At 38.2% G+C, this 25,583-nt stretch overlaps 2 protein-coding genes across 8 annotated transcripts in view; both read left to right on the top strand.

Moving 5' to 3' along the window:
* Positions 1-25,583, top strand: part of LOC135084644 (neural/ectodermal development factor IMP-L2-like) — a 98,159-nt gene that overhangs the window by 56,964 nt on the left and 15,612 nt on the right. For 3 of the 7 annotated variants that reach the window (XM_063979419.1, XM_063979420.1, XM_063979413.1), the window contains exon 1: positions 24,822-24,965. The exons of the other annotated variants lie outside the window; for them this stretch is intronic. The gene's annotated coding sequence lies outside the window, so the exon portion shown is untranslated. Of the gene's footprint in view, positions 1-24,821; positions 24,966-25,583 lie in introns of those variants that run through there. 7 annotated transcript variants of the gene reach the window in all.
* On the top strand, positions 9,913-14,197 carry LOC135084688 (uncharacterized). The gene is made up of 4 exons (XM_063979460.1): positions 9,913-10,519; positions 10,631-10,767; positions 10,852-10,950; positions 14,011-14,197. The coding sequence occupies exons 1-4, from the start codon at positions 10,481-10,483 to the stop codon at positions 14,195-14,197; spliced, it is 462 nt and encodes a 153-aa protein (XP_063835530.1). The 5' UTR covers positions 9,913-10,480.

The following is a 25,583-nucleotide window of genomic DNA, read 5'->3' as shown; positions in this document are numbered from 1 at the left end:
GAATTTGTTATACCTAGAGATAGGTAGTTTGAGCCTGGAAAAGGTTAAAGGATACTTTAATCCCGGTTTTTGAAACTGGGACGTACTCGATTAAGTTTTTTCTATGACAGACAAAATGTCACGCGGGCAAAGTCATGGGCTAAAAAAACTAGAAATATTATACGAGAACTTCTTGTACCATTTAAAATCAAAAACTCAGTCGACTTTGTAATCTAAAGCGTGAAACTGCGTACTTACCGCATTTGATGATGATGAATGATAAATTAATTTAATGTCGTTGTTAAATATTAAATTCACACAAATATCATAAAAATCAAACTGTTTTTTTTATCCACAACGAGGTAGCTCTTGGCCTGTATCTCACCTGATGATAAGAGACGATCAGGCCGAAGGTGGAAGCGAGCTTCACCCGGAATCCTCAACCACGGAGGAACTGGCTATCTTACCTCTAACTGTCGGAAGACAACAATGCTGTTAACATTGTTGTTATGGCGACAGACGTAAGATGGTAGTAGCTAGCCAGGCGGACTTAGAACAAGCTCTACCACCAACCAAACCGAACTGAAAAATCTTCCCCCACTGGGAATCGAACCCGGGACCTCTGCGTCTGAAGCAGGTGGTCTTACCACTAGACCACAGAGGCGGTTCTAATACAGTATGGTCCTAAAACTCGTCCGTTATTTTCCCGTCCGTTCCCTGTTTCTATGGCACAGTGGACCCACGCCTGTTCCTATGTGGTCCCTCACTTTTTCCTCTACTGCTCCAGGAAGGCCACCTTCCAGATAAGAGATAAGCTGTTGCTAAGCCGGTTAAATTGAAAGGACAAGGGAAGAGGACTCAGAAGGGTCAATTAACAATTTTTTGTCCTTGGGATGAATGATGTTCTAAAGCAGTGGTTCTTAACCTTTAAGTCACGAGGGACCATTTTACCAAATTTCTTTTTTTTTCTTCAGGGGCGTAACGCACTTAGTACCGCCATTAGTAGATAATAATATAATCTTTGACACTCACAAATAATGTGGCTTTCTATTGGTAAAAGTTTCAAAGTCGGTTCAGTAGATCCAGATATTATCCCCTACAACTTCACAGATTTTACCTTTTTTAATATTAATTTAAATAAAGTTCGTTATGAGACTGCTTACGTCACTTCTATTAGACGTAAAGTCACGTAGGAACCATGTTTGTGTCAAATTATGAGACACTCCTCCGTGACCATATTTAAAGGCTCCTCGAGAATGCATTGTATATTATACGACCCGCCCCGATAACTACATACAAGTAGATATAAGATAGATACAAGTAAAACTTTCCTCTTGATCTATTAATTAAAAAAACAGCATCAAAATCTGTTGCGTAGTATAAATTAAAGATTTAGCATACATAGGGACAGACAGAAAAGCCATTTTTTTGTAGTGATATTATCAAGGTATATCAAGAATTGTTTATTACAGTAGGCCTAAGATGCGCGCCGTGATAACTTTTATCGAAGTCAAAATGTATGGGGAAAATCGATAAAATGGCGTGATAACCGCTTATCGCGGCGCGCATCTTAAGCCTATTGGAAATAGTTATAAATATCACGAGAAGTCAACTATAAACAAAAAACTTAACGTCATCAATTTTTCGGCTGAAATAATGATCATGACAGACAGTTTCTAGCTGTTTTACCAAAAATATTTATAACTAGCTGTGCCCCAACGTAGCCTATGTGTTAATCCAGGGTGTCAGCTAACTCCATACCAAAAGACAATGCCGGAAATTGGCGTCTTTTTTTTTTCGCGCGGCCATCGACCAAACCTTGTTTTTTTATTACAAAATAGTGTAATAAACCAAACTTACTATGACATGTATACCTCTAAACTCAGTCTGAACTGAGTTACGAGCATCAGAAGTTTGATGATTTTCATAGTAGATTTGCTGTTTGCGCGCAAGCAAAAGTTTGGTCGATGGCCGCGCGAAAAAAAAAAGACGCCACCTTCCATACAAAATCTGGCATTGCCATTTCATTAAAATCGCTCCAGCCGTTTAGACGTGAAGAAGTACCTAACAAACATACGTCATACACACACACTCACAAACTTAGTATTATATTAGTGTGATTTACTGAAATTAAATGTTACTACATACATTAAGCATATAAAATCTTACTAATATTTTAAATGCGAAAGTTTGTATGGATGTCTGGATGTTAACATGTTTGTTACTCTTTCACGCAAAAACTACTGAACGGATTTTGATGAAACTTTACAGTATTATTCTTTATAACCCAGAATAACAAATAGACTATTTTTATGACGATCTGTGACAAACTAAATTTCACGCGGGTGAAGCCGCGGGAAAAAGCTAGTTCATCAATAAAAAGTTTGAAAATTGGCACCTGTAAAATATTATATTTTTGCATGGAAACGGATTCAAACACCTTGAGCTCTTTTTCTACGAATTACATTATTTCTTTATAATTGTTATTATATTCTATTAAATAATGACGTCATCAACTTTCTCACTGTCAAATCGACCTCTAGAGATTTCTCTACATATGTACAGTCATCAAGCTAACATTGTAGGATCTTATTCAGTCGTAATAAAAGCTAGTTTACAATAAATGTGTACGGTACAGTTTTAATTCTTGAAGATTACAGTGATTATTTGTAATAACGATTGCCTAAATTGCGAGTAATTTAAAGTTCTTCCATTCGGTATTGGAAAGCTACATATATTCACTAAACGTCTTAATTGTTGTATGTGATGCTTTGTTATTAAGAATTGATTAGATAGAGGGTTCAAATCCATAGTTATACCTATGTATAGACATAGCGCTTAAATGAGTCACGTCATACAAATATGAAGAAAGTTTACAAATGTTTCAATAAGCCTGAAAGAATTTTTCCATCGCTAAATGTGTGCAAATCCTAAAAATAGCCTCAAACAAACCTAACGCTTAGAATGTTGGAATTCCGAATATTTCCAAAACAATCGAATATAGATCGAATTCGACCGATTTAGATCGATTTATCGATTTCCAGTGAAATGAGGCAACAGTGTTGAGTGTGGAATCGTTCGTAGTAACTTAATTCATTGCTTAATAATAGAATTTTACGCATACTTACGTCCATCAGCCCGAAAGTTCTGGGTTTGTTTCCTATATGGAGCACACAAACTGAAAAACCACTGTCTAATTTGTTCTTGAGTTTTTCTGCACGTTGGATAATAAAACCAACCTGATTTTTTGAAAAGAAATATCATTATTTACGTGCTACGGAGAGCGATTGATTAAAAAAAAGTTTTTTTCAATAATTTCGTCATCCAACTATCATATGCTTTCTTTTTAACGTCATCAGTAATTTGAAAAGCTCCACTATTCACTAATTTCTATACCTGTCAAATAATACCAAAACTAATTTTTGTATAGATCAACACCAAAAACTAAGAAAATTCTACTTATTGACACTAATTGACAATTTCTATGGAGAAGAGTCAGCTGATTACCAATATTTGTTAAAGTCAAGGTTTATAAGCGTTATGAAAAGAGAAAATTGCTTTAAGATTCAGAGAAAAAACCAAATTGACCATCCTTTTTTATTGGACCTGGGTTTCTAATCAAATATTTAATTATAGGATGATAAATTGTATTTTTCATCAAACAAAACATTGAAGATCCGCTTGAAAGTTCAAACTCCTTTCTCTGTACAAATTTTCAGGTAATAGACAACAAAATAAACAGTAAGATACATCGCAGAGCTGTTAACGCCGCACACCTATTTTGCGCGAGAAAATAAACAACTCTCTCGACTGGGCGAAAATACGCAAACCCCGTTGAAAGATGTGTAAATATTTTATGTAATTAATGAGGTATATAGATTTTTAAATTAACTGCACCCACACTGTTGGGAATTTGCTGTTAGGTGGGTTCCACTTGCGTCCTGTTGTTCGTTCATTTCAGCCGAATGACGTCCACTGCTGGACAAAGGCCTTCCCTAAGGATTTCCACTATGACCGGTCCTGCGCCGCCCGCATCCAGGCACCTCCCGCGACCTTCACCAGATCGTCGGTCGGCTCGTGGTCGCCACTCGAGGACTATTCTGCTCTAGCGGCCATCAGCTCTGCGAGCTATATGCCCCGCCTATGTCACTTGATTCTCTTTGTTCTATTCGTTAACCTTTTTTTATTTACGTTATTTAATAATTACCAAATCAATGTGGTCGTGTGCTTTGCGTCTTGTGTTAAGAACGTTTGACAGATTTTACCCGAAGGTCTCAATTTCTGTTTATAGTTCATTCAACTTATGATGGTGATTTAAACAGATAAAACGTTTCGTTTTATGATTCTAACTTTCTACGAATAAAAATATTGAGTTGTAAAAATCAATTACTTTTGTGTGTTTTCATCCTTCCAAAATATCAATCACTAATCTTTCTCAATTAAACTAAACAAGAATTTCTATTTATTTATTAGTTTATTATTTAGAAAAAATTGTGAAAAAATATTAAATGAATTGCTTCTGCGTTAGTCGGATCTTTTGCTCATAGGGATGGGACATAAACAATCGCAATAAATCAGTAATCGGCATGGTGGTCATCTTACCATCGAATCACGATTATTATCTCAGGCAGGTCAAAGCTAAGTCAGTACGTGTGCGTTTGCCTTTGATGACGGTTTTGTTTTATGCGATTTCTCCACGTATGGTTCGTTATTGTTATTTTGATGTTTTATTGAATAAAATGCATATATTTAATTCTTTGTGATTTATTTTGTACCACTAAGAATATTCACGTTTATTCCATTTCCAGATAGTTCAAATTCATAGATATAATTTTGATCAAGATTAAAAATCAAACAAATAAAAGGCGATTAGATTTCTATAGAAAATATTCTCGATTCTAAAAAATATCGATTAGGTTTATAAGGAACGCCTCACTAAATAGAACTGTCATAATCACCATCTTACGCTGAATGGACTATAAATTAAGGTCTTAAAAGGCGGCTAAATCAATTACATATTTGTTTCATGATTGATTACCAGTTTCTTCTTTTCAGCACTAACAAAGTTTTTTTTTTTTTGAAGCTCTGGCTTGTTATTACGACCGTTTTAACAAGTGTTGGTGCCGTTAATGTTTTGTAATAAAAACTTTTTTTTACTTAAAATTTAATCGATTTGCGAGTGCTTCAATTAAAATATTTTAAAGTATAGAAAAGCATTTTGACTTTAAATAGAACATTCTTTTTATAATTGGGTCACTCGTGTTTTAATTAAGTATTTGTAAAGTAAAGAATGTAAAGTATATATTTATTATTTTTTATTATTTATTATTTTATTTATTGAGCAATTACATATTTGTGTCATATTAAGTCATAACTGTAAAAAGTTCTATTTTGGGATTCGACCCCAAATCTTTAAATTCACGAAAGAGAGTTGATTTATCCCAGTTTATAGAGCTAAGTAGAACAAACCTCTGGCACGTGTAGAGCATTCTCTTTACATTTTTATTAGAAGTATACTTCGCTATTAATACCGTAACTGGCTGAAAAACGAACATGTCAAGTCCAGTCCAGACTGGCATTAAATAAACTCTCCGAATGTTTATCTAAAGCACGTATTCACAAACATTACTATGAGGCCTCACAGTGCGCGTGGACGTACAGGGTCACACACGAACTAATCATAGAGCTCTATTCAACGCTGTGCGTTCGATTTGCTGCTTCACGTATGCAAGCATCGTTTGTGAATACGGGCATAAGGATATTTTTACACATCTTTTGATAGCTGTTAGTTTTTTTAATAGATATAGTGATTCGACGGGAAGGTTTTATATGTATACTTAGCATCCGTGTGAAGCCAGGGCGGGTCGCTAGTTTAAAAATATAATAACTACTAAACGAAGGAATATTCCATTACCAACTAATTAAACATTAAAATAGCACAGAACTTACCTACAAAATTAATTCTAAAACGTCCATTACCCTTCCTTTTTAACGTAGCAACTATTTTAATTTTATAATAATTAGTTTCAAACTTTGCTAGCGATAACAGTATTCTGGGAACAATCCTTAAAGTAATTATGCTGAGGCAACGAACGAAACAATCATAGAAGCAGCTTATTTTACATTTTAGTCGGTTGTCAACCTTTTTTTTATTTCCAAAACGTATTGACATATTTTGACAGTCCTTATTTGACATGATTCTATCGCCCATATTCACAAACGATGCTTGCTTAAGTAATGTTTGTGAATACGGGCGTATAAATACTGCAACAGATTATTACAATTATGAACTCGCATCACGACTTTAGGACTTCGTTTTGTCTCTTCCACTTTCACACCCTCATCATGATCTCCTGCTCCTGATAGATATAAGCCTTCCAAAGAGCGTAAGTGTGCAAAACTTTAGGTAGGTAGCTTAATTCTTCACTAGAAACTGGTAAAAAAATCATTCAAGAATTGCATTCACCTGAACACAATCAGTCGGAAAGTCCTTGTTTTCTGTGGCCAACGCGGGTGCGTTTATTAATACAACCCTGAATTTGCAGTGGCAGCCAAAAAAATTGGGGTTTAAAATGCTTAGAAACCCATCATATTCTCTAGGTCTGACTCTCAGCTACATTAATAGCTCTTTTTCCTATTTAAAAAGTAGGATAGGGACCTGAGTCGAGGCAGTGTCCTATTAGGTCTTTTTGGAGAGTCAAGAAAACATCTGACTGGTCGTGTTCAGGTGAGGAGTGTAATTCTTAAATGCAATGGTGAATGATTTTTTTTTACCAGTTAATCTAATGAAGAATTAAGCTACCTACCCATTTTTTTTAGATTTTTGTGTCTTATTCTCATTACTTTTGAACACCCCTCGTATTTAAAATATTTTTACTCTACTTTCTACGCTTTCCTCTTTCACTCAACAAAGTCAAACTTTTCTAGTTCAATTTAATTTTCTTAGAAAAACGTTGGAATAGTCAAATTGTATTCCTTTGGCAAGTTTAAAGAGGTTAACTACGTTTAAAGTGTTCTTTGAAATTTGAGTTTTGATATCCTTAGAAGGGCGCTGATATTGCCTACATAACCTGTTGGAATATTGGCTTTAGAATATTCTATTCGTCGCTAAGCAATGTTAAAGTTTGTAATTACTTCAGATTTCAATATTTCTTAAATTAATCTGTATAGTACAAATTTCTTGGAAATTTACTCAGCAATTGAAACAGACATACAAAATTTACTTTCTTTTATTATTAGAGAGGTGGTCTTAATATTAAAAAGATAAGAAATAATACTTTTAATATATTTGTACTTTACGAATACTGAATCTTCCGATTGTTTTTTGAAGTTGCAAAAATAACATGAAAAGAAAAGTTTATGCTGAAGCGAAAAATAGTATAAAAATCAAAAACCATAATATTTCATTACCGACATTTTTATATTTTCAAACAATTGCGCAGTTACTTGAATCCACGTGTAAAAAAATTATGTAATATTGCAGACAAATAAAAAAATGCTATTTGCTCATTGTAAGTCAATTGCGCAATAAATTTCTTTTAGAATTTCAAATCGCAGCGGTTTCAAGAGTACGGTACATACAAACACTACAACCTTGACATATGTGTATGTAAAACGCTTCAAAATCATGCTAAGTTATGAAAAAATCAAGGTTTTGGACAATTGAATTTGAAAGTTTTACGGTTTTTGTAAGACAAAAAAATAAGTGGAAATACTGAAAATATAGACCTTTTCATCCACGAAGACGCGCTCCACCATTCTTCCACTAATGTTTGAGTGTTATCATAATTATCATAAGCCATAGGGCTGACTTCGGTAAAATGATGTGTGACGTGAGGTGCCAAACTGCGGAAAATGGCGGAGGAAATACATGAATAAGCATGAATTATATTTTGTGTTTCTATTATTATTCAGGCAGTTAAAATACTGCACAGTATTAATTACACCACCGTTTTTACATATACATAGTTTATTGTCTTTACAATGCAAAAGGGTGAAGAATACACGTGCGTTCGTCAATACTCGCTCGTGATTGTCCTGTCGATTAGATTTCTAGGGAGGAAAGAATCGCCTTGTCTGTATGAAATGAAATGACTCAATATTTTATCTCGTGTCTCGTTACAATAAAGTTATAGTAGGAGTCATTTCCTTGATGAAATTGCTAGAGTTTACTACCATGGCCATATATTATTATGGACGTGCACTGAGACAAAAATAAAGTACAAAAATGTATCCCTCCCTTGATACAGTAGGAATAGTTGAATGTTCATCATCATCATTTCAGCCGTAGGTGATAGGACGTCCACTGCTGAACATAGGCCTCCCCAATTTCCATGCTGATCGATTGGTTGCGGCCTGCATCCAGCACCTTTCTGCTACCTTTATGATGTTAAATGTTTACCTATGATAAACAAATATAAATATGTGAACTGTTTGTTTTCCTACAAGAAAATAAGCATTCTAAACCATGAAAATCTCATTTCAAAAATTTACATGGATCCAATCACAACAAGTAACACAGATGTTTTGTACAAAAACTAATTTTCCAAATACTTGTACAAAAAAGTACTTTAATTTTGACCTCATGACTTTTTTCCTTCAATAAATAATTTATTAGCCGTAAGAAAGTTTAAAAACCAGTACTTACAATGCCAATGCTGAAAGTAAAAATAATGGTAATACAGTATTAAATTTTAAAAGGCTCACGTGTCTTCTCTGAAGAAAACCTAAGTTTTAGACCGGGACACTGGAGATAAAATATGCTAGTTAAAAACAAGATAATTAAATGTCACATGTTGTCACACATTGCATGATGCTATAGGAGTGTGGATTTCCTGGCACAACTGTTCTCTTCGGGAATAATCAACACCTGCTATTGTCCAACACTTTTGATACATTACTCATCAACACGGATTTTAATTTTCATTGAAAAATCTCCCTTATCGAGTGAATTTGTTCTATAAAAATGCAATGCAATACTTTGTCATAAAGCTCAAAATAGCATCATGCATTGTTTAGTTGTTACAGAGCTCTCCAAATCAAAAAAATAATATGGTGACTTTTATACCTTGTTGATTAATACATACTCCACCAAGGGCCTACCTACTTAGACTACTTTTTCTGGTCCATGGTCGCCACTCGACAACTTTTCAGCCTTATCGGCATTGATCAACTGATGATTTGGTAAAGGTCGCGGAAAGCATCTTGGTGCGGGTAGTACGAGACCAGTCGTTGTAGAATTCCTTCGAGGAGGCATTTGTGCAGTAGAAGTCATTTGACTGAAACAAATGAATACACTTTGTTTTTTTTGTGAGTGTAAGTTCTGCGTGGAAATTGATAAAGTAACATTTTGAGACTTGCCACCTGGACTACATTTGTCACGCATTCTTTGTGTCACGTTTTAGGTGAAATGACCACATCGGCCAGTATCTACTTATGAATAAGTCCATTTTTTTATTTTTGTCCTAAATCGCCGTTCGGGACACGTGATCCTTAGAAAATGTTTGCAAAATTTTATTCATATATGCGCGTTGAAATTAAACGCACTTTTTTGGTCGGTTTAGATTTTCCATCTTAAAAACTAACTTAGAGTCCAAAGTATAAATTAATTAAGGTAAATATGCCACCAGAGGGTGCTAAAGAGCCTCATGGAGTTTAACGAATATTTCAGTCGGCTAATATAAAAATGCATAGACAACCACCCTTTACCGTACCAATAAAATAGTGATTATCACGGTAATTACAATAATAATAATAATAATAATAAAATGTTTTATTTGACAAAAAGGGCGACATCACATTAAAATTTACACAAATTACAAAAAGAAAAACATGCCCTGCTGTCAAATAGGGGCCCGCTCAGCATTAATCGGGGCACGCCGTGGGAATGCCTCGACACTGATTTTCAGCGGGTCCCTTGACGTTGATGCGCCCAACCGCCGAAGGAGAAGCACTCCGTAAAGTGCCTGTCCGTCGGCGGGAACACGCAAATAGGAGGGCAGCAAAGGGGGCATACAGGCAGTCAATATTAATGAACATAATAATATAAAACAACACAAAATTAAAAAAAAATAATAACAATTAATCTTACCAGCACTAAAGCTGAGATAAAAAATATACGATAATAACAATAAAAACAACAATAATTTTGCAATCCACGATATATAAGTGTGGCCATGACCATAAGTACCGTGAACGGATCCGATCACGACACGACACCACCCTTGCGTTGCAAAGTCCATTGCCGTCAAAGAAAAAGAAAGGAAAGGAAAAAAAAAAAAAAGTCATAAGATGGTGATTTTTAGAGCACCGTCATTTTAAATAAATAAATTGCAATATTTCTTTGACCGTCGTCAGCCATAACTTCCCTCATACACGTTTTTGTTTTGTGCCACGTAATCACTGTAAATACCAACAAGCAACAATCAAACAGAGGAGGGACGTACTTGTCATGAGGATACTATGGGTGTGGGTTTTGTGGTTGTGATTTCGCTGCGACAAGATGCCGCTTTGGCAGTTCGAAAGATCAGCGACTTTGATGGTAAGCCACGCTCATTTCTCTTTCTCTCTCCACTCCACATTTCACATTTAGCCTCCCTCTAGTCCGTGCGTAAATGGCATGTGTAAGATGAAATGATGCATTGTGCTTTAGTCCTCCAGGTGCAATGATGATTATTATGAGGAAGCAACCACTGTAGCACCAACACACCAAAGCAAGATGGGTCGCCAGGCACCTATGCCGGGACGAGATCAGCCAACCCGCGTACGTGTTACGTGCATACACTGTTGGTAGGTAAACTTCCAGATTTAGATTCTCTGAAGATCCAAAAAATGTTTTTTGACGTGTGTTTTAAATGTGGTTTTCACTTTCAGGGCGCGAATCGGCGGGGGGAGATCGTTCCAGCAACGCGTCGCAGCGAACCTGAAGGAGCCACGGAATGCGACTGTTCGATGCCTAGGTGTGGAGAAAATGTGGGTGCATGCTCGTTTCGAATATTTTCTATGATCATCAGCCCACTCCAACTTATTGTACAGATACTTAGGCTTTGCTGTCAATATAATGCCGAACAACATAGTGGCCAGATGTAACTTCCTGCGCGCCTCCATTTTCATAAGGCCAGCAGCGTTTAAAAAGGGGGTAATATGTGTGCGAGGTGGCACAGTAAAACAGAAACGCGCACATGCATTCTGAACTCTTTGAAGAAGTTTTGCTGACCTGGCCAGTAGACATGGGCCATACACTGTATCACAGTAGTTCAATTTGGACAGTACAAGAGATTCACACAGTAATATTCTGAGTTTCTCACTAATATATGGTCTAAGCCTGTACAGCACTTTCAGCCGATAAAAGCAGCTCCTAACACACTCACTGATATGGCTCTCGAAACGAAGGTGGCTGTCAAAAACTATGCCCAGGTTCCTTGCTTCCACCACTCTCTCAATGGGTTCTCCATTTATAACAACATCGAGGGCTATGTTACTTAGTTTTTTTATATTTTTAGCAGTTCCAAAAAGCATAAGTTTTGATTTTTTGGGATTTATCACCAGGCAGTTGTTCCTGCACCACTCTGAGATGCTCCGCAAGTCGTTGTTCACCCTGGTCACTGCATCGGCATGGTCCGACGGTGGAAATGGCAAGTACAACTGCAAGTCATCTGCATATAAGTGATGATGGCAGTGTCTTATGAACCCCGTTATATCTGCACTGTATAAAATGTATAAGATAGGGCCCAATATCGATCCTTGAGGGACTCCGCGAGTTACCGGCTTCAGTGCTGATTCTAACGTAGTACCATCCCTCTGCTTAAGCTGAACATACTGATGCCTTTGTGTGAGGTAACTGTGGAACCATTTTACTGCAGTGATATGAAGACCATAATAACTCATCTTCGAGAGAAGAAGAGGTATGCTGATCGTGTCAAAGGCGCGCGAGAAGTCGAGCAACAACATCAAGGATGCTTGGCCCCTGTCCTGGGCAGCCAAGAGATTGTCAACCACATCAGCTAGTGCGGTTGCAGTTCCATGCCCTCTCCGGAAGCCAGACTGATAGTGTGGGAGAATGTCTTGTTCCTCAAGGTATTTGGTAAGTTGACCACACACGATTCTTTCCAACACCTTCGAAAGGCACGGGAGCAAGCTGATAGGTCGAAGTTCCTGCACTGTGGCTGGTTGGTTGGTTTTTGGCAGTGGTTTGACAAGCGCTATCTTCCAGCTCTCAGGAAATATACACTCCTCGATTGACTTGTTGATCATCAAAGTAATAGCCTCCAGTGAGTGAGGCAAGGTCAACAGCAGCATATCCAATGATATGCCATCATCTCCCTGAGCATTGGATTTAAGTGATCTGATGGTTTTCAAAATTACGTCTTCGCTGACCTTTTGGATAACAAATGGGGCACCACGGTTGTGTCTATGTAGCTCAAAGTATGTTAGTTGTGATATTGATATTCTATTCTCACCGGGTACATTTAGCAAGTGCGTGTTTATTAAGTTTGGATCACTTAAAGATGGTGGCAAATCAGCAGACTCCTTTTTGTTAGTTAATACAGAGTTCTTGAGATTTTTCCATAGCTTTCTTGGGTTACTGAGGTTGCCACTTATATGAGTGCTAAAGAAAGTCTCTTTCTCCCGCTCGATTGCTTCTAGCACTATTCGCCTCATTGCAATGTAGCTGTCCTTGGATACAGACGTTTTGTGTAATTTGTATTTTTTGTGGTAGGAATCTCTCAGCTGAATCATTTGTTTAATAGTGTCAGTTATCCAAGGGTGGGGAGGGTGCTTGAATTTACGCTTTTTGACGGGGGCATGGAGATCCATTAGTCCTACCACACAATCAGTGAAGGCAGCAACCAGATTGTTCACCCCATCAATTCTTCTAAAATTACACCAATTGATTGCTTTCAAGTCAGCATTAATTTGTTCGTGGAGTATGTCTTTAAGCGGTCTGTATGTCACCCAGCATGGTTTTGGTTTATCCTTCCTTACCTTGAGCTCTGCCAACAACATAGCATGGGCACCTAGGTCAGGAGAATGCCTCGTTGTCACCTGAAGAGCCCGAATGTCAGTGCATATTAGGTCTATCAGTGTACTGCTGTGGTCGGTGTGATGTGTAGGTTCCAACACTATTTGCTCAAGACCTAGGGTATGAATGAAGCGTGTAAACTCCCTGAATTTGCAATTGTTTCCGTCCAGGAGATTTATATTAAAGTCACCCACTAACACCAGCCCATCGCATTTAGGAAAAGATGTAATGGATTCGGAAATTGCATCAAAAAATGTGCTTACATCCTGCCATGGTGGTCTGTAGGCGGTGCCGACTATCACGACCTGGTTGCGAAGGCGTAAGGATATCCACATCTGCTCAACAGACACATCAGTGCCAGGGTGAGGGCACGGCCTTACATTAAGACCTCTCCGTATATAAAATCCTATACCACCTCCGCGTCCCCCTCGAATGTGAGTTGGTCTGGGGGTGTGTTTCAGCCGATAGCCACTCAGTTTCGGAGCCACATCATCCTCCCCCGCTCTAAGCCACGTTTCGTTTATGGCCATAATGTCAGGAGCAAGTTCTTCAATCGCAATCATAAATTCCTCATGTCGAGTATTCAATGACCCCGCATTAAATAGACCCACAAGTAAATTTTTCTTTAACCCAAGGCCTGTTGATTAAGTAGGTTATGTAAAAGCTGGCCAATAGTCAAGCGATAAAGCAAACAATCATATTTGTAGTAATAAATAGTAGCAATGGTGTCTGCAACATCAATGTAAATACATTTATGTTCTTTGTACTCACTAAATACTGGCATTAAACAATAATCACAATGTATTTGATTCTTATTTCTGTCATATAACAGTCTGTTGATGCAATTTAAAACCAAATTTGGAGCAAGCTGATAAAAAACTAATATCGTTAAAGAAATAGGGAACATTGACAATACAGAGGTAAGCAATCCATTCAGCAGAATAACATTGAGATGTTTAATTATTACACATAGGGCAGACCTTATAACAGTATTAAATTTGCATTTACAGGGACCCGCGACTGTTAGTCATATGTTTGGCAGACCGAAAACCCTGCCAAGGTCGACCAGAGTGCGAATTTGGTACACCTGCGCACCATCACCCTTACGAGCAAATATGCGACCCCGTCTCGTCCAAGAATATCTCCACTGAAGCCGATGACACTCCTCGCGCACCCGGTAGAACAGCTGGCGATTGAAGCGAGTCAGGCGCTCGTTGATGTACACCCGGCCGCCGCCCTCGCCCGTAGAGCCGCGACGCACGCGCGCGGCCCGCAGCAGGTCGTCGCGCAGCTGGCGGCGCGCCAGGCGCACCACCACGCGGCGCGGGCGGGCCCCGCCGGTCTCGGCCGGGGGCGCACCTACGCGCTCCGCGAACACGACGTCCCGCTCCTCCAGGGTCACCCCGAGGCGGCCGGCGAGCACGGCGACGTCGTGAAAGACGTTCCCGCCCTTCTCGTCCGGGAGGCCGCCGATCTCCAGGTCCGCGAGGAGCGCGTCCTGGTCGCGGTCGTTGAGCTCCAGCTTCAGCTCGGCGACGGTCCGCTCCAGCGCCGCGACGACTCCCGACCCGGCGCCGGTGCCGGCCTCCGTCTGCACGCGCCCCACCGCCTCCAGCCTCTTCTCGACCTCGTCCAGGCGCTCCGCGTTCGCGTGCCCGACGCCCGTGAGGCAGACCTCGATGGTGTCCATCCGCTTGTCCAGTGCGCTCGTGCGGCTCTCGCAGCGGTCCAATCTGCCGGACAGCGCCGACACCTCATCTTTGAGCGCGCCCATCTGCTCCCTCAACGCCTGGAGCTCGGAAGTGAAGACCTCTCTGAAGTGCCTGATCTCCAGAGTGAGCGCCTGGATGTCCGACACCTCGACGGTCATGTTAAGCGCGGTGTCATTTTGGTCACCGTGCCCCTGCTCCGGCAAGGTGGTGTCCAGCTGCATGGGGCTGAGCTCAGAGGCGCCGCGTCGCTGCGTGATGTACTCGGGCGAAGCTCGGACCGGCGTGTTTGTATTGTCCGTCTTGGGCTGACGACTCTTACATGAGACGCACTTCCAACTGGCCCGGTGGTCCCCGGTCAGCGTGTTGTAGAAGCGCTGCTCGGAAACTCCAGCGCATTCTAAATCGTAGGAGTCCCGGCACAAACTGCATACCAGGAACCTACGGTCCTCAATCTTCTTAAAGCAGCCACTGCAGTTCTTATTGCTTTTCTTTCCCTTTGGCGACATTTTGTTGTATTAAATAATGGGATTTAAAAACAAAACAAAAAATAAAAACAAAAAAAGAAACAAAAAAATATTTAAGTTGTGAGGTTTGAACCCACAGTCCCTGCGTCTATTAGTGTTCGCTAGTCCCACGGCTACCCAACCGCGCTACCGTGTCACTTATGTAGCGGGCGAAATTTGACACCTATGTAGACAGTGGCACGGACGGTCGTTGAACCGATCAGCTGTGAGTTCAATGTACCCGCCACAACACATATGATAATTGTTTGCACCGATCACTGTCAATCCATTTAATGTCTCACAGTCGCAATTTCCCTGCACTTCAAGTGTTGCTTCTATGCGTGACGCGACCACAACACCCCGGGGAATGCACTGACACACAGTTTGGGCGATAACTTGCGTTTTTTATTTTTAAAAGGCAAAATACAGCGGAGCTAACGTAAACGCGGCCGTCACGGATACCGCCCCCCGCGCACCTCCCTACAAAAAGCTTAGTTGAAATATTTTGCAAAATAATGTCGAATATTTCGTAACGGATACCTTACATTAGTCCAGTCAATAAAGCATTATAAATGGAAATCCTTGGAACACAATTTCTGACTTCGGGACTTTATTTAGACTAGTTAGGAGGTGAACATAGCAAAAGTCCCCGCCCTTAGCACGAAAAAAAAATCATCATCATCAATTCAGCAATAGGACGTCCACTGCTGAACATAGGCCTCCCTCAATTATTTCCATACTGGCCGGTTGATAGTGGCCTGCATCCAGCGCCTTCCTGATACCTTTATGAGGTCGTCTGTCCATCTTGATAGACATCCCAAGCTGCATGTTCCAGCACGTGAGTTCCACTCCAGGAGGTGACTGACTGACTGACTGACTGACATAGTGATCTATCAACGCACAGCCCCAACCACTGGACGGATCGGACTGAAATTTGGCATGCAGGTAGATGTTACGACGTAGGCATCCTCTAAGAAGGCATATTACGAAACTCCACCCCTAAGGGGGTAAAACGGGATCCACGCGTACGAAGTCGCGGGCGGCCGCTAGTTGAATAATATAATATACCGCAATATTGCATTCAGACATATATAACCGTAACAAAGTTGCTCTACCCTCACAATCAATCAGGTTCCGACCGGCGCAATCCGATGTCATTCCAAAATCAATTAGCACCACCAATCAGCTGCGCCTGCGTTCATTGATCGCCATTCATGACAACTTTATCAATAACGCTGCGCTCGCGCATGGAAATTGGCAATAAAGTGATGAATGACTGCTTAAAGGCTCTGTTACTGAGAGATATAAAGCTCTAACTCACAATGTGTGGTCTTTACCCTTTTTTTTTTTGAGTGAAATTGGTTCCATACTTTATGATCATTTTTAAAAATCAACAACGAGGAAGCTCTTGACCTGCATCTCACCTGATGGAAAGTGATGATCATGCCGAAGGTGCAAGCGAGCTTCACAAGGAATCCTCAACCACAGATGGACTGACTAACAAACATCTGACACCTAATAATTTAAAGTATCTATTAAAACATAAGCTAGTTTCAGGGGACCGATACACGTCCCAAATATAACCCTATTTCCCACTTCAGGAGCATTTGGGCTGGTGCTGAGAAGTGGTAAAAAAAAGTCGGTAACCTTTTCCAATCTCATAATTATAAAATAAAATAATATAAAAAAAAATGTTTATTTGGCACAACACATTAAAATTACAAATTAAACCTTAAAACTAAAAATAAAATTGTACCAAACAGGTCCTCGCTCAGCATATGCCAAGGCACGAAGTACCTCGACGCTGATATTCTGCGAGCACCGTTTAAAGAGAGGGCGTCCAGCCAGCCTTACAAAATACAATGAAAAGACAAACTTTATAAAATTAAAAAATAAACACAGAACAGAATACGTAAAAAACACACTCATATCGGTTTGCTCCAACATGCCATTGTTTCTTTTTATTTAAGGCGATTAGTGTCCTCAATCCGCGTGAAATGGTCATTTTGTAAAGCCTACTCCTCTTTTACTGCTGGACAGAAATAGTTAAAAAAAATATATGTTATACAACAGTTCAAGGACTACATTTGACACGTTTGAATTTTTTCTACGTCTCTTTGTTGTGGATTAAAAAAATAAATACGGGACATCGATTTTTTACTTCAATTCCCTACTCCTCCCAAACGGCTATGTTAATTTTAAAGATTTTTGCACGAATAGATTAAGAATTCTTTAATCTTTAAATGACACGTTGCGTTTTTCAATCGAACATTACTTTCATTCATAAATTTTACTTTTGATAAATTCCGAACGTTTTGCTGTTGAGGGGGCCTTCGCGGGGTGCGGGCGGCAGTCGGCCGCTGGCCTTCAGACGGGGAGGTTGTGTTACTCGCTGCAAACTGACATTAGCGATCAAAATGAATTTCTTCTTTGGCTGAGTTGCACCACCTGACGTGACCTAACTTTGACCGTAGCTTTGGCGATAACCGGTGTTTTTTTGTATGGAGTTTGACAGATATTTGACTTTTGTCAAATTTAAAATAAGATGGTGCAACCCAGCCTTTGTTTGACAATATATTTTATGTCAGAGTTGTTCATAGAGTACGTTCAGTCAGACGATACGATTGAATTAAGGCATGCTTGGACGCTATTATCTACCTAAATAGAATCTATTAGTGTAAAAAAATCGACTCCAAAACAAACTGCACTAGATAAGTAAAAGTAGAAAATATATTCCGTTATTTATTTACTAGGTCAAATTTATACCATGATTTATATTTCGGCGGCAGCACTGGCAGCCTACGGTTTGGTAATTTATGTTTTGGAGTTGGTTTTAATTATTAGTGAACATTAATTTATTTCATGCTTTTGTTGTTGTTGACCCTGTTATTGCTACTGAAAGTCGACATTGAGACCATATTTTTTATGTTAAGTGCTGTTATCTATACATATGAAAAAAAGGGTCTTGACAGACAGACGGACGAATAACAGAGTAATCCTATAAGGGTTAAATAATTAGTTGTTTCCTTTTGAGGTTCGAAACCCAAAAATATATGCGCGTTGACTTAGGAACCTAATCTGTTTTTTCGTTGGTTACTATGAACCTTATTTTTATAGTTATTTTATGATTTTTGAATGCATCGAAACTTTTAAATGGAGAATAAAATTGGCCTATTGACAGTCTCCGTATGGGAAATATTTTGTCAAAATGACAATTTTATTCTTGAGATAAAAGCTCAGATAAAAGATTATAAGTATGCAATAATACGTAATTCAAAGTCTTTATTTCGCGCATATACCGACATAAATAACGACATCTGATTGAGTTTATGAAAATGCCTCGAAAAAATGGTTCGATGAAATATGCGGCCATGAGAGCTTTGAAAATGAATGCAGTGATAAGTATCTATCTAACATTCCTTCACTAATTTGGAACGTGTCTTTTTCAATTATATACCTAGATTCTGTCCTTACGCAATTTATCTGACTAAAAGCTTGTTACGAGATTTAGGTAAGTTCTTGTAGATGTACCTATTATTTACCTATCCGTGTTTTTTTTGAGATTTACTTTAAAATTAAGTTACGGTATGAATGTATTTTTGTTTACACAAGTAAATCTCGCGACGAGCTTTTAGTCATATAAATTGAGTAATGATAGAATCTTTATTTTTTATTCTATTCTTTTTAGAGCATACAAAACCTTGTTTTTTAAAGAATGTTTTTCTTTTAATTTTAATTTAAGCATTTTAGTATTTATGATGCGGAATTTACTACGGCGTAGTAGCATCGTTTTTCTCTAATGTAGCTCGTAATAATTCGAAGAATTCTTATGGCCACATTCCAGCTCCATCATCAGACCCTGTTTACATATAGAATTGAAGTAGGTACTCGTGATTTGTAAAGTAGTTTACCGTAACTTTACATAGTTAGTACCCTAATGTAAATAAATAAATACAAATCAAACGAGTCTCAACTCGATGGAGTCGTTTTATTCCGGAGTTCCTATGGGGTCACTGACTTTCCAGCTCTATCATCAGATCAGCTCCATGTCATCATAATATTGTAGGTATTGTCATCCGAATTGCATGTGTATCCGAAATTTTAACTCAATCGGTTGTCGTCAGGAAATCGGTCTAACTAATTCATAGTTTACACACAACATACATTGTAAGCTAAATAAAATAAAATAAAAAATATTATCCCATACAAAATGTTCATGGATTTGTAATTTTTGTTAAATATAAATACCTTACTATACGGTGCGCTAGTTTAGAACATTTCGGGCCATCACTTGCGCCTGTGTAGAATGACATCGACATCAAGGTTCATCAATTCAAGTTTAAAAGAATAGGCAGTAATGTATGAAGAAAGAGACTTCTATTCTGTACCTACCTAATGCCCGTGTAATTTTGATCGGTGTCAAATCGGAGTTTTCGTGCGGGGTGCGCGGGTGTTGTGCGAAGCGTGAAGGTCAAACGCTCAAGGTCATTGAGGACTCTAATCGCCTTAATAATATATTCAACAAATAATATAACTACTATATTAAATAACCTTATAATTTATACTATATTAAAGGAACATATTTTCTAATTATTTATTATCAGTCCCTGTGCTATGACATATTATCACATAATTATAATTGCACAATATTATATACCAAATAAATACATAAATACCTAATTATTTTATTCGGATTTGCATCGATGATGCTTGCACGTATTCAAGTTTCAGCTAGTTGAAGAGTTTTGTCTTTGTGTGATGTCCATAGCAATAAATGTTTTTCACACATTTGTATGTTACTAGCACACTTCGTAGGCGTGGATCCCGTTTTACCTTAGGGGTTGAATTTTGCAAAATACCGTCTTAGTGAGCACCTACGTTCTAAAAGGAACCCCCATGCATAATTTGAGACTGAGATTTCGTGATGAGAGAGTGAGTCAGTCAATCAGTCAGTGACCTTTCGCTTTTATAGATATAGATTTCCGACTTCTCCTGTGAAGATCTAGAACTTGTCTAAAACCTTCAAAAGGAGACAAGTCATTGGTTCATTTCATCCAAATGACGTCCACTGCTGGACAAAGGCCTCCCCCAAGGTTTTCCGCAATGAACGTCCTGCGCTGCCCACATCCAGGCTCTTCCCGCGACCTTTACCAGATCGTCGGTCCACCTAGTAGGAGGCCTGCCCACGCTACGTCTTCCAGCCCGTGGTCGCCACTCGAGAAGTCATTGGTATACTAAGATTAATGGATCTCTGAAACGGCTTCAGTCAATTCTGCTGAATTTGCATACATTATACAACGCGGCATCTGCCTCGGTTTTATTCGGACCGAGGCCTCCTGGGTGATTTTAGGCTAAAATCAATTCATTAGAATGTTAGAGATCGTTGTGAGAAATCAATCATGAGTTGCAGTTTTATTGGTTCGGCTGACAATAGTGACTGAGTTTCTTGCGCTGCTTCTTCTCAGCACTGGCCTATTTATTGTCCTGTAGCAGTGGTAGGATTTATACTGGGACGTGTAAAGGTGCTTTTTAAAAGCCTACTTGCATAAATAAATGAGTTTTAAGAGTTTTTTATGAGCTTTATTGAAAATCATTCTTTCCTGTTTGTTGACGTAACCACAGAATAATAATCTCACTTCATTCGATCGTTCGTTTCAGCCAAATGACGTCCACTGTTGGACAAAGGCGCCCAAGGCTTTCAATAACGACCTTCATCAGATCGTCGGTCCACCTAGTAAGAGGCCTGCCCACGCTACGTCTTCCGGTCCGTGGTTGCCACTCGTACATTTACTCACATACAGTAGTAAATTTTTTCATGCTCACTAAAATGTCTCTGGGGTAGTGGCGTGTGAGGCGGGTCGTTACATTCCCTATAATATGGTTGAGTGAAGCGATGGCTGGTTCACACGTCATGTCTGTGAACAGGCGCTGCCTTCGGGGACTGGTCAAGGAAAGATATACCTGACATACAATATATATGTATCAAAACGCAACAATTAACCTAGAAATTAGCACGGCACTAAATAAATAATTATATTCAAAACTGCCACGCGGTCTCGTGCTAGATGGGCGTCTTAAAGGCCACCTTCTATCAACGGGAGCGCGTGGTAAGTAACTTGCTTCTGAATGTATTGTAACTTCCTACCTTTTTATATTTTTAAACCGGCAGACAGTGGTGACTGAGTTTGTTGCGGCGCTTCTTCTCAGCACTTGCCAAATGTTTGTCTCGAAGCGCTGGTAGGGCAAAAAAAGAATGAGACATGTATAGGCTCCTTAAGAGCATTTGACGATTTGCAAGAACTAATTTAATTAGTTTAAACAAATAAAGAAAATTTTGATTTTGATTTGATTTTGACTCGTATTATTACCTAAGTTCATAAACTGAAGAAAACCCAACGCTTTACCGAATTACAGATCGAAATTCATAAACAGTGCTCTTAGCACGAAAATATATCGTTCAAACTATGAAAACAGTGCTGCTACGGTTTTGTGTATAAAAAATACGATTACGAGAGTTATTCGTGCTTAGGATACAGTTTCGTGGGTGACATCATTTTATTATACCTACAAAAACTGAGCTTCACACCTGGGCTTCCTTATCGCCCAAAAATGAACTCTAACAGTAAAGGAAAGTCTAATGAGGCCACAAACCAGGTCAGTCTTATGGTTGTGTTCTACTATTGTGAGAGTATCCTTTAGTTCGGTAGCTGCTAGAACTGAATAAAAACGAAAATTGTTCAAAATAATATTTACTCACACCCGTATTCACAAACATTACTATGAAGTCTCACAGTGCGCACACGAACTAATCACAGAGCTCTATTCAACGCTATGCGTTCGATTTGCTGCTTCACTTAAGTAAGCATTGTTTGTGAATGTCTTTAGGGATGAATTCTATAAGATTTAATAGAGAGAAAAGTTTTTTTTTGGGAATTTTATGGCTTTGGAAAGAATACGGTTTTTAAAAAATACTGAACAGTTTCAGTAGTTTTTGCGTGAAAGAGTAACAAGTCTTTCACATTTGTAATACTTAGAATTAGCAGAATCTTATTTATTTTATTTAATCCTTTCATAAATTGTGTTGGTGCCCGTTTTCTTCATTTTTCGTATTTAAGAAAGTCAAGAAATTAAAACTGTCACAAATGTTAGGCACTTGGTTTATACAGTTTTTAAAATACTGTAAAGTTTCATTATTTTTGCTAACAAATATCCATCTATCCCCACAATCTTTCATGTTTATAAATAGGTAGATATTAGTAGAATTTTATTTATTAAATTTTTTCATAGTGTGTATGGTGCCCATTTCCTTCATTTTTCGTATCTATTTATCACGAAATTAACGCTGTCATCGTAATGTAATGACATCGTAAAGGTAGCAGGGAAGCGCTTGACGCAGGCCGCTACCAATCGATTAACATGGAAAGCATTAGCCTATGTTAAGCAGTGGACGTCCTATGGCTGAAATGATGAACGCTGTCACTAATGTTACTTTTTCTAAGTCCTTAAAAAAACTTATTTCAAGTCTACATATCGCTTTCTCTTTCCAGCAGCAATACGACTGAAAGAGATCGACAGATGAATAATGAAACGTCTTCAGGGATACAAACCACATGCAGATTTTATAATCTTACATTAAAATCACCGAAGATTTTTCTCGAACTCCGGGACATTTTTCGATACAGCTACTTAAAATTTAAGGTCGCCCATCCCTTTCGACTGATGTGTTATTCAGATTTCAGACGTGTTTTACATATGGGTCAGTCACTTCACACAGTCAAAAATACCTATTAATAGGTATTATTTGTATTCTTATTTTAGGATATTGACTGACGCCCGTATTCACAAACACAAACGATGCTTGCTTAAGTGCAAATCGAACGCACAGCGTTGAATAGAGCTCTGTGATTGGTTCGTGTGTCACCCTGTGCGACCACGCGCACTGTGAGACCTCATAGTAATCTTGGTGAATACGGGCGTAACAGTCGGTTTCTGAAATTGAGATTTTACGCTTGAAAATGATTATTTACCACTTAATTATAAACTTATGCCTATAAATTCAGAAGTACTTTTGCATACCATAGTCTCGTTATTATTCTTACTACGAGTATAATATTATCCAATTTGATTGGTTAAGACCTATGCGTATCATCTTTTGACACGGGGTTCCTATGTATTTCTCGACCTTTTTATGTCACCTAAAATTTTCGACACTGCTAATTTTGCATTGCGTGTCTACATAAGCTAACTCAAAATTCCCATTGCAACTCTTTAAGTACGTATTTATTTCAAAACTTCACTCGTCGTTCGTTTTCAGGATTTCTCACGAAAATCTTTCTATTCAGGACAATGCACCGTCCAGTGTTCTCGGTATAGCATCAGTTCTGAGAACAAAGGGCCTGCATCAGACCCTCTTGAAACAGTATAGACTCAACTCTAGTGCGTGCGGTTTTTAATCTATTTGAATTTCATGAAAGTTCGTACGAAGTGGCGCAGGCAGGGACTCAGGGATATTGAGATTTTGCGATGGGCCCCTCATGATGTGTATGTGTTACTTTAAAAGCCTATAAACCAGTAATTCTTAAGGTTTATCAGTAAATCTTAGATTTACCAACATGAGTTGATAAATATAAGAAATGAGACGGTTTTTATGCATGGGTTTGTGATATATCTCTTGCCGATAAAAAGCATCATAGCACACAATATAAGGACCAATTAATGACAATTGTTTTACCAGGGAGCCATATGTTAATTAGAAATTGAGGGCTGTAACTTTATAGTTAACACCTTTAGATTGAATCTGTTACTAAATATACAAAATCTCTCGAAGTGGGTAATGTAAACTAGGTATAGTATAAAACAATAGTTTATTTCTGCAGATCTCCATTGCGTTTTTACTGTCATGTACAGAGCATTTTCAGCAAAATCTTTACTTCAATAAGCCAATGTCTCTGGATAGTTATATGTATGTAGTAAACTGTTGTAATATGTACAAGTAGGAATGGGCAACAACACATTCCCCCTTATTAATAAAAAGTTACACCTAGGAAGAACTCTTGATTAAAATGTCATTTTCATACTAAATTAAGGGGGATAAAGTTTAACACCATCTTTTGTAGTTAAAATGAGTGTAATTTTGCAATGATAGTATTTGAATACAGTCTGGTATATTGTCGTCTGTGTAGTATACTGTAGATCTAGACTAGGCTATGTTTATAAGAATTGCGTGTTATTCAAATGCATTTATTGCATCGTATAACATTCTTATCTATACCTTCTGTCTGTACGATTTGAGTTCCGACTTTCTACGCATCAAACAGAAAAAACAATATACAACAGTATCAGCATAGTCTTAGAGATGCATTTAAAGAAAAACTTGGTCACTGGTTTATTTTGTAAGATGACTTCATCCAAAAGTGCAATAAAATTGTTTTCAGATAGCAATATTCAAGGTCTAACAGAAAGCGTGTGTCTTATCTCAAAACGGGCACTTGGTCTCGCGTTTTAAATGAAAAAAAAATCAGGGGCCCCGACCACCGTGCCCTAGGTAGGGCCCTGGCTACCCGTCAATATAAAACAGTCGTTTTTACATTGGCCTGACCATTTCGTTCTGGACTTTGTACGTGCCCGTAGGAACTCTCAAACACAAAATTCATTCTGTGATCTTCATTCTCCAGTGACAGTTTTGATTTTAATTTATCTTCTTTGTGTTGAACAAAATCAAAGTGACTTGAGACAGGGGCGTAATTAAAGGTATAGATTTTTATTATTATTTATTTTTAATTATTAATCTTCTCTTATTTTACGGTAATTTATTTTTAAAATAATTACGTATTTTTTGGATTATTAAAAAATGTTCAAGGAAAAAGTCTAACTTTAAAATGTATTTCTTGGGCCCGTAATGACTATTTATTTTCAATCGTTTTTTTTTGTTTTTGTAGATTCCGATTTTTTAATACTTACCTACAATTTATTTCATTTAAAAAATAACAATTTCGGTTTGACGAAATTCCAATAAAGCGTCTTTCTCATACATCAACTTTTCTGTTGATAAAAGTTATCAAGCAGATCTGGCTCTATAATAATTGAAAACAATAATAGTAAAATGATTAAAAATTATATTTATTCGTGTTTTACAAAGAATGTACCAAGATTGCGGTTATGTGAATGTTGCACGTATTATTGATTGATAACGGCACATAAGTTATGTAATTGATAAATAATTTAAGTTCAACATACCGTAATAATAGATGTTAGTGTAGGGTTGTGCTTTTGAGAATATGTATTTTTTATTACCGTTATTTGTTTTATTTTATTTTCAATGGTAATCCTATGTACCTAATAGTCTAGATTTTAAAAGTAGAGTCGCCA

The sequence above is a fragment of the Ostrinia nubilalis genome, chromosome 26, assembly GCF_963855985.1.
Source record: "Ostrinia nubilalis chromosome 26, ilOstNubi1.1, whole genome shotgun sequence".
In the NCBI taxonomy this organism is placed as follows: Eukaryota; Metazoa; Arthropoda; class Insecta; order Lepidoptera; family Crambidae; genus Ostrinia; species Ostrinia nubilalis.
Note: the sequence above shows the minus strand (reverse complement) of the source record. Positions and strands in the feature narration are given on the sequence as shown.

Bases quoted from the DNA above. Each gene is read 5' to 3' on its own strand.
- LOC135084688 (XM_063979460.1), top strand. From the start codon at position 10,481: ATGCCGCTTTGGCAGTTCGAAAGATCAGCGACTTTGATG. The intron at 10,520-10,630 runs GTAAGCCACGCT...ATTGTGCTTTAG, and splicing joins AAAGATCAGCGACTTTGATG to TCCTCCAGGTGCAATGATGA. The intron at 10,768-10,851 runs GTAGGTAAACTT...TTTCACTTTCAG, and splicing joins GTTACGTGCATACACTGTTG to GGCGCGAATCGGCGGGGGGA.